Source organism: Oryzias melastigma, linkage group LG16 (genome assembly GCF_002922805.2).
Source record: "Oryzias melastigma strain HK-1 linkage group LG16, ASM292280v2, whole genome shotgun sequence".
NCBI classification, from domain to species: Eukaryota; Metazoa; Chordata; class Actinopteri; order Beloniformes; family Adrianichthyidae; genus Oryzias; species Oryzias melastigma.
In genome coordinates, this window is record NC_050527.1 from 25,120,280 (window position 1) to 25,130,220 (window position 9,941).

Below are 9,941 nucleotides of genomic sequence, written 5' to 3' on the forward strand. Positions count from 1 at the left end.
TTTTTCCAAGAGGGAAAACACTTTTTGTTTTCTTGCAGCAGCTCCAGATCCCAAAACAGAGCAGAGAAATGGGTCAGTAATTCACAAAATGACTGGAGTTTTGGAACATTTAGATAAAAACATTCCAGATTCCAGGATTTAAAACAGACTTTGCCTACAGAGAAAAGGAGTCACTCAAGGACTTTCCACGTCTGGATTTGCTGGTCGTCTTTATCTGTCTGTGAAGTCTGCAGCAGCTGGTGGGAGAACGCCCCCCAGTGGTCTCACCTGGGAAATCTGCCTTTAATCTGCCAGGGGCCATTTTGAAGCCGCGATAACACGTCAGACTGGTGGGAGTCAAGTGTGAGACACAAACAAGGAGGCAGCCAAAACACAAAACACTTTATTCTCCTGATCTGGAATTTAGATTCTCTAGAAACAGTTTCAAACCTTTAAAATGTTCTTTAGCTTTTCATTTATTGACACTATTTCATTTATACATTTAAAATGAAGTTTTTTAGTTTAAATATAATGGGGGGAGTAAAAAACAGCATCAATTCCAATTGTATATACTTTTATTATAAATTTAAATCCATTAAAATAAGTTTTAGTTTCAACAACATATTCATTTCTGTCAGAAAACGTATAACATTTATTTACTTTATTAATGTTATTGAGTTTTATTGTTTCAAATATGTCCATAAAAGGACTAAAATTATGTTTTGTGACTTCTAATCATGAATTAGACGGATTGTTTTTGATTTATTTGTTCATTTTGGGTTTGACCCGCTCAGGTTAAGGCTTGTCGAGTTATCTTTGATTTTCAGACTAAAATCCGGGACAAAAGAATCCGTTTGATTTACAAACACCTGTCCAGGTGGACTCTCGGGTTATTTATTTCATTATTCATGTAGTTATTGATCCGCTTTTCTGGCCCCAATCCTTCATTTTTTATTCAGATCGTCTGAGAGAGTCACGTGCCACTTAATGGGGCGCCTAAACTCACTAATTGGCTTCCTAATTGGCCGCTGTCGCCGCGCGCGCTCTCTCTTTCGCGCCGCCACATTCCCACAGTCTCCCTGATTGGGGGTCAATCTCGTAGACAGAATCCCCCCCACCTCCTTACCCCTGTCACCCCCCCATCCTCGTGTTTTATGTCTGCGTCACAACAAGTCGGCGTTGCGCGTGCGGTGATGGCGTCTCTGGCGCAGCTCTGACAAACACGCCTTCAGCACCGGGGGTAGGAGGAGGGGGCGAGGGGGGGCAACAGCGACGGAACATGACGAAACGGCACCGAGGAGGAGGACGGACAAACTAGACTGAGAGACGGACGGCGCACTCCTCCTCCTCCTCCTCCTCCTGCTCCTGCTCGCTGAAGACTTGACTGACACGCACGCACACGGGCGCCGCGCAGACGGGGGAGCATGCACGCACGCCCTCCACTTTTGGCGAACACGCACGCGGCGTAATTGGGCAGTCTCGGCGGATGAGCCTGCAGGAATCTGTGTGACCCCCGACGGGAAGGAGTTCGCGCGGACAGGTACCTGAGCGGCCGCGGGAGGCGCGAGGCGCGGGGCGCGCGCCGCCTGCGGGCTCCGCATCCCTGTCATCCGCCTGTAATTGAGTGCATGCACTGGAACAGATGCTCAGTGAGCAGGGATCACGCCTGCAGAGTCGTTTCACGCAAGTTTAGTTGGAGTTGAGTCAGACGGTGTTGCAGCAGCCATCATGCGGGGTTTTCCGTCTCCATGTGCGCGTGTGATGTGTGCACTGATCATTTGTCTTGCTCTCTGCTTGTGTACTCTCATCTCTCACTGTGGCGGATACAGCCTGTCGCCATGCTCATCCATTAAAAGAGGAGGATTTTCACCCCCCTCCCACTTTTTTTCTTCTTGCAATAAAGCCTCAGCGGGGGCCATAACCCCCCCCCCCTTCTCTGTCAGCAAATAAATCAGATCTCAATTGCACATGAGCCCTGCTCTCCTTCTCCTCTGTGTCTCTCCTCAGGATGGGGGGAGTCAGTGAGGGAGATGATGTGTTGGCTCGGTGGAGTGATGGACTTCTGTACCTCGGAAACGTCAAAAGAGTGGGTGCTTGCAGTGGGGGGGCACACTGGTGAGGGTGTCAGCCAACCTGATAACCTGCTGTCTGGCTCTCAGGTGGATGGAGTCAAGCAGTGCTGTCTGGTGAGGTTCGAGGACAACTCCGAGTTCTGGGTGCTCAGGAAGGACATCCACTCCTGTGAGGAGAACTTCTGTGCTCCTGAATGCAGATCAGAGGATCCTCATAAGTGTTCGCTGACGTCTCTTTCTGTCTCTACTTCAGTCGCTGCCGGAGGGGAAGAAGTTTGCTGCATTTGTGACGCCCCGCCTCTCAAAGAACCGCTCATCAATTGTTTGAAATGTCGCCACGGTAAGGAAAGTTCCTCCTGACCCGTCAGGGGTTCTTGCAGTGACCTTGAAGGTGATGCAGAAAAACCGTCACATCCTGATCAAAACCAAGATCTGAAGGATCAAAAATATCACAGCAGCTGGAAAATATAATCACCTCCTGTAAGAAAAAGTTAAATATTAATTTAAAAAACTCCAAATGTTCAAAGCGCTGATCTGGATCCGTCAATCTCTCGGAGATGAAGTGAGCATCTTTCTGCAGAGGAGGCACTTCTAAAGAGGCAAATGAAGCACAAAAAACAGTTTTTTCTTTAGAAACTTGGGCTTTTTAAAAGAAACAAAACTTACCTCTAAAGCACAGCAGTGTTAGTTTCATGATTTGGGTTGTCTTATCACTATTTGCTTGTGAATTCACACTTAGAATTTTGATCAAGTTTTTGCAAAATATCTCAAAATTTGCCTTTATTTTGGTGAACTTTGCATTGAAATTTGCAGCTTTTAACTGTAGTGATCAGCTCAGCGATCTGGTGGTGGAGTGTCCACCCTGAGATCGGGGTTTTGTGGGTTCAAATCCTCAAGATCCTATAATCAGAATCAAGTGTCGAATCAGCTATAAATGCAGCTTTAGTGCAGATGGGGCTCATTCAAAAAGTTTTTTGCACTTTGAAGACAACTTGATTTTTTTTTTAGTATTTTGTAAAAATACGTAAAATAATTAATAAAAAGATGAAAAGTTGCTTTAAAAAGTGCTGCCTTTATTAAGAGTTTTAGGCAATTTTTCCCACAATTAAAGGCTCGAAATGCCTAAATAACTTCTTAAAATGCTAAATTTAATTATATGGTTAAAATTCAAAATCAAAGTTTTTATCTGACATTGACCTCCTTCTGGTTTTAAACCCCTGATGTCCGGTTGGCGTGTATGGAGGTAAAGGAACAGGTGACTGTGGGGTCATAACTCCCCGACGGGAATGTCGGCCTCTCCGATGAGTCCCAGCACATCGACTTTTGTCTCAGAGATGCTGAAGAAGTTTGACTGTGGAGGACAATAGAAGCATTTCCTGAAAGATAGTGTTTCATTTTTATGAATGAATGTGTGTGACGCTATTTTTTTAAGTGTTTTAACCGGCCAGCCAGGAGTCTGCTGAAAAAAAAACTCCAACTTTGGGTTTCCTCTTTAGTGTTTTCTTATTTTTTTTTAATGTGAGCTCATAAAAATATGATCAATCAGATCAATCAAAAACTCTTCCAACAAAATGTATGGACTTAAAAAGAATCTTACGATATCTGGCTCCAGACTTTTTCTTTCACAGCTCTATCCCGATATATGAAAGACTTGATGTCTTTAATTTTTCCATCTGGGAACAAACCACTTTAATTAATTTCTCCTTTGTGATCAATTTTCAAACAGCTGGTACTTCCGTGTATTAAAAAACGACGCTATCCATACGTCACTACCAAATACAAGTCTCTGATTGGTCAAAGTAGTTTTAACGAGTTCGTAGAACCCAAAAAGGTCTTAAGAATGTGTGCATGAAGCCGATAGTTTTGAATACGTCTACATGCGTTTACATAGACTTTTTATTAGAAGTGGTTGCTTGAACGTTCGTTGCCGAGGGCGACGCAAACTTAGTTTAACAGAAAATTGATGGTTCACACTAGAGATGCCGGTATTCTAGATTTTAACATCGGATGAACCGTATGTTACACCTGAGTAGTGGGGAAAGTGAATCGATTACTACAAATATTCTAAAAATGACTTTTAATTAGGGCTGGGCGATAAATCGATAATATCGATTAATTTTTTTGTGATCTATTTTCAAAGCATTCCCATTCGTCTTTCAAATATGTTAATGCCATTTTTAGGACGTAGTTTCTGCAGAGCAGCTCAAGTTCATACACCTCTGAGTTGTGGGCGGAGCTATTGGAGTAGCTTAAAGTCTCTCACACCCCCAACCTAGCATTACAGATGCTCCAAAAATGGCGAGCAGTATTGGAGATATTTACCTCTACATGTTTTAGTTAAATTCCAGCTCAGACGAGGAAAACAAAGACGTTCATGGATCTATTTGTCTTCAAGTGGTGCATCAGAATGGAGTGAAGCAGGAAGTTTGCTCATGTAAAATACCATATTTTTTAAATTGCCTTATTTTGTCCTGATTCACAAGGTTTTGAAAAAAAAGAAATGATCAGAAATTTTATTTAAGGTTTATTTTCCTTATATCTGTCCGCCATTATCAGAAAATGGCACAAGAACATGTTAAAAACACCAAAAATACAGTTTTCATCTTTGAAGAAAGAGTGAGTGGAAAAGTGTCCACATTGACTGACTGGTTTGGTAAAAAACAACAAATGTGATTGGTGTAATCTGGCAGTATTGTTGTGAGAGTCCTTGCATCAGACCACTAAAAAAAACAAAAGTCTAATTTTTTTTAGCTCTGACCTCAGCCAGTTACAAATGCACGCGTCAGGTTGTAGGACTTGAGTGGAAAAGTGAAATCAAATGATCTGTGAGTGCGCTGGGCTCTGCACAGGCATTGTTCTGCACGCTGAAGGTCACACACCAGCCGAGTAAAACACATTTTTGAGTGACGGGCCATTAAACCGCTAAGATAAAACGACATTTCTGAAGTGCAGGTGGAAGGAAGTTTTAAAAACACTCAGCGGCGGGATGCGCAGGCAGGAAATGGAAGCAAATGTTTCCATCCTCTGATCACAGATCTGTCAGGTGAACACAGACTCTGAGAAAAGGCGAACTCTTCCTCCATTTTCCAAATGCAAACGGGGTCGTTGTGTGTTTTCTGAAACCTGCTGTCAAAGCGCGAGCACGCCGCCGCTCTGTCATTACCCTCCTCCTGCTGCTAACAGAAATGAAAGCTCTGCCTCTTTTTGCCGTTGCAGGTTATCATCTGGAGTGCCACACGCCAACCGTCGAGCCGGAAGCTGACAGCGATTCTTGGATATGTCGGCAGTGCGTCTTTGCAGTTGCAACCAAGGTCAGGCGGCGGATCTCAGGAATTACTGGCTATTCCAGCCAGCGAGGCTAAGTGGACCCATGAGGTTTAAAAGTGGAGGAAAATGTGGACCACAGATGGGGTTGTAAACAGTTTCTGTGGTGTTTGTCCACATTGACTTTAGTGGGAACTCAGTGGGTTAGCTCGCTATGCTAGCCAGTCGCCTGGTGGACAACGGAGCTCTCTAGTTTGCTACAGTGGAGCTTGCTAGCTCAATACAGCAGAGCTTGCTTGCTCGCTACACAGAAGCTCACTAGCATGCTACAGTAGACCTTGCCAGCTCGCTAAAGAGGAGCTCAGTAGCACGGTACAGCAGAACTCGTTACAGCGTAGTTAGCTAGCTCGAACCAGTGGAGCTCGCTAGCTCGATACAGCAGAGCTTGCTAGCATGCTACTGTGGAGCTTGCTAGCTTGCTACAGAGGAGCTCGCTAGCTTGCTACAGCAGAGCTTGCTAGCTTGATAAAGGGGAGATTGCTAGCATGCTACAGCGGAGCTTGCTAGCTCGATACAGGGGAGGTCACTAGCATGCTATAGCAAAGCTTGCTAATTCGCTACAAAGGAGATTGCTAGCATGCTACAGCGGAGCTTGCTAGCTCGATACAGTGGAGGTCACTAGCATGCTATAGCAAAGCTTGCTAATTCGCTACAGAGGAGATTGCTAGCATGCTACAGCGGAGCTTGCTATCTTGATACAGGAGAGGTCACTAGCATGCTATAGCAAAGCTTGCTAATTCACTACAGAGAAGCTCGCTAGCTTGCTACAGTGGAGCTCGCTAATGAAATACAGAGGAGCTTGCTAACATGTTACAGTTGAGCTTGCTAGCTTGGTACTGCAGAGCTCGCTACAGTGGAGCTGTCCACCTACGCTAGCTGGCTAGCGTAGCCAGCTAACCCACTGAATTCCCACTTAAGTCAATGTGGCCAAACACAGGTGGGGCCACTATAGAAACTGGACAAACCCAATCAGGGTCCACATTTTCTGCCACTTCTAAACCATATGGGGCCCACTTGGTCCTGCGGGCTGGATGTTCCTCTGGAGAAATTTAAGGATCATTTATGGACAGAGACTAGCTACGAAGTAGATAAACTGCACAGTAGCTCAGAGAAGTATACTTCAATGTAGGCCTTCACTTGTTGAGTCTGCTCCCATTAAACCAACCAATCAGCTGTGTCCTGTGTTGGCAGAGAGGCGGGGCCCTGAAGCGCGGACGCTTCGCCCGGCTCATGCAGTTCATGAAGCTGCGGCTCCCGTACCAGCTGTCGTCTCTGGACTGGGACCCGCAGCATCTGACCAACCAGCAGCAGTGTTACTGCTACTGTGCCGGACCTGGAGAGTGAGTGAGCGACCCTACAGAGGCCAGTGAGGGACAAACCTCACAAACCTCAGCTGCCCTGCACGTTATCCGCTTGTTTTTTTCAATTTCCTTTAAAGACTCACTCCAATAAAAATACAGTTTTTACAATTTTCTGACGATGGAGGACATGTATAAAGAAAATTAAGCTTATTATTGGATTTATGAGTATTTATTTTTATCCAAATCGCTATAGCAGACAAAAAAATGCTGTTTGAAAAAAGATATTTGTGACGTAGAAAACATGCTGGGCCACTAAATTCCTGCTCCGCTCTATTCTGATGTATTCATTTGCAGACAAATAGATCCATGAACGTCTTTGTTTTCCTCGTCTGAGCTGGATTCTGGATCTAACGTGCACGTCTGGATAGCTCTGATAATCCTCGCCGTTTTCATTGCACTGCTAATGTTAGGTTAGCGCTGTAAGCTAGCAGGAGACCATGTAAACAGCTCAGTTATGGGTGATGGTAAAGGGGGGCGGGGTTGCTGCGCACCACCAGTGCCGTCCTCAACTCGGAGGTAAATTTCTAATGAACTGCTGATTTTGTTGATTTTCTGTTGATTTTGGCTAAAAACGGCGTACTCATGAGTGAGGCTTTGACTGGTGAAGATGATTGGAGTGGGTCTTAAAAGTGGTTTGACTCGTCTGCTTGACTCGTCTGCAGGTGGAACCTGAAAATGCTGCAGTGTAGCAGCTGTGGTCAGTGGTTCCACGAGGCGTGCACACAGTGCCTAACCAAGCCGCTGCTGTACGGGGACAGGTGAGGCCGTCCGGGGTTTCAGACTGCAGTCTGGTGCAGGAGCGAACATTTACAATAATCACGAGGTTCATTTGATGTCTTTATTTGTTTTTTGTTTTATTGTGTTTTTACCTTTATTGCAGCCGATAAACTGATTCTTCTTTAGATAAAATTTAAATTCACTTCAGAAAGTTTGCATTCAGAAACGCAGAAAGAAACAGAGTGAGTAAAGTATATATAAAATTTGATAAATATAATAATAATAAATAAGTCATATGATGGATTATTCAGGCTATTATAAAAAATAGAATAAAGTTGAGTTATGAAAAAAGTCATAATTTTACAAGGAAAAATTCACAAGATTATTTTAGAGCCGTAAACTTATAAGAACAAAGTTGTAATTTTTAAAGAATAAAGTTGTACATTTATTTTTTTTAAAAACATAATTTTACGAGAGTAAAAAAGTCATAATTGTTAGAAAAAAAGTATTACATTTTATAAGAATAAAGTAGTAAATTTATTTTAAAAAATCATAATTTTATGAGAACAAAGTTGTAAAATTATGAGAGAAATTAGTAATTTTACAAGAATATATTCATAAATGTATGTGTTAAAAGTCATTCATTTACATGAATAAAGTCAAGAATTTTGGAGAAAAAAGTTGTAAATTTATCAGAAAAAGATATATTAATATATAATATAATATAGAATTAAGTAGTACATTTATAAAAAAAAAAACAAGTTATAATTTTACAACAACAAAGTGATATGTTCACGTGAATAAAGTCTTAATTTTATGACAATAAAGTGGTACATTTTTGAGAAAAAGTTGTAATTTTACAAGAATAAAGTCATAAATTTATGTGTAAAAGTCATACATCCTGAAGATTGTACATTTCTGGGAATAAAGTTGTAAATTTATCATGAACTTGTAATAATATGCGAATAAAAGACACAATTTTACAAGAATAAAATTATGATTTTGAGGGAAAAAGTTGTAATTTTACAAGAATAAAGTGGTAAATTTATTAGTCAAATGACATAATTTTATAAAAATAAGGTAGTACATTTATGCAAAAAAGTACTAAGTAGTAAATTTTTGAAAAAAGCTTTTAATTTTATGAGAACAATGTTGGAAAATATGAGAAAAAAGTGATAATTTTACAAGAATTAACTCTTAAATTAAAAAAAAAATAATTAATTTACAAAAATCAAGTCGTGAATTTATGAGAAAGAAGCCATAATTTTATTAGAATAAAGCTGTAAACTTGAGAGAAAAAAATCATAAATTTTAAAGTATAAAGTCATAATTTTATAAGGAATAAGTCATACTTTTTGGAAAATTAGGTGTTGTGTACGCCTCAATCCATATCACACTCGACTAAATCTATCAGTGATCTTATTTAGCCCCAAGACTCCATGTCCCATAATGCATTTGGACCTCTGCAACAATAGTGTACTGCTGACAGCGTTGACGGTGTGCCCGCCGAAAATCCAAAGTCAAGAATCTTCTTCTGAAGAAGATCGGTTTCCTGCTAATTTTTTTCAATGTCCATAAAATAAAACAACGTACAATCACTAAAATACTCTTTCATTATCTGTGAAACCAACACTGAAGTAATCAAAGTACCAATATGATTTACATCTCTCAAACTACAACATGATATTGGTTCTTTTCGTAGTTGTCAAGCCTGTATTTTTCTTAGTAAAAAGCTTTTTGCTTCATAAAATTATGATTTTAATCTTGTCAATTCTTAATTTACAGGTTATGAAATTATAACTTAAGGATTGTAAATTAATGACTTTTTTTTAACCAAAAATTCTATGAATTTATTTGGATAAAATTACAACTTTTCTATCATAATATTACATTAAATGTATTTATTTTTTATTTTTATGGTGGCCCTAGTGCTCTGTCAGGTAAAAATCTTGATCAAATGTGTAAATATGTGATAAACTGACTCAGCGTTGGTTTGGTCTGAACAGAATTGAGACTGTAATGCAGGGGTCTCAAACTCGCGGCCCGCGGGCCATTTGCGGCCCGCAGGATGATGATTTGCGGCCCGCGTCTTCATATGAAAGATTACTGTTCGTGCGGCCCGCAAGGCTGATATGAATGACCGTTGTTATGTGCAGAGCTGAATGAACCAATCACAGTGAGGTATATGACTCTGGAGGCGGGACATCGGCGGTCTGTCCAGTGCCTCTGTCTATCATTTATTCCTTCCTTCAATCAGCTGGGCGGAGGAGGAGCCATGAAGCACCAAACGCGATTTCCCGCGCGGGGAATTTGCTGCTCGCGGCTCGTCAAAAAATGTGTTTCTGTCGCCGCGCCGCGTGTCGAAAGGGCTACCAGCTCCGTCTGTGGATGTCTCTGTCTTAATGAATGAGAGACAGATATGATGTCGAGGAATACGTTTTTGACGTGCTGACTGTTCCTAACCAGAACTCCTCAAGCTCCGATCCTC

General features: G+C 41.5%; 1 protein-coding gene across 1 annotated transcript in view; it reads left to right on the forward strand.

Moving 5' to 3' along the window:
- The first annotated feature begins 784 nt into the window (after nt 1–784).
- Nucleotides 785–9,941, forward strand: part of phf1 (PHD finger protein 1) — a 21,296-nt gene continuing 12,139 nt past the window's right edge. The window contains exons 1-7 of the mRNA XM_024258355.2: nt 785–1,519; nt 1,987–2,065; nt 2,139–2,220; nt 2,305–2,391; nt 5,268–5,362; nt 6,567–6,715; nt 7,399–7,494. Coding sequence (XP_024114123.1) covers nt 1,988–2,065; nt 2,139–2,220; nt 2,305–2,391; nt 5,268–5,362; nt 6,567–6,715; nt 7,399–7,494 — 587 coding nt within the window. The 5' untranslated portion in view covers nt 785–1,519; nt 1,987. The remainder of the gene's footprint in view (nt 1,520–1,986; nt 2,066–2,138; nt 2,221–2,304; nt 2,392–5,267; nt 5,363–6,566; nt 6,716–7,398; nt 7,495–9,941) is intronic.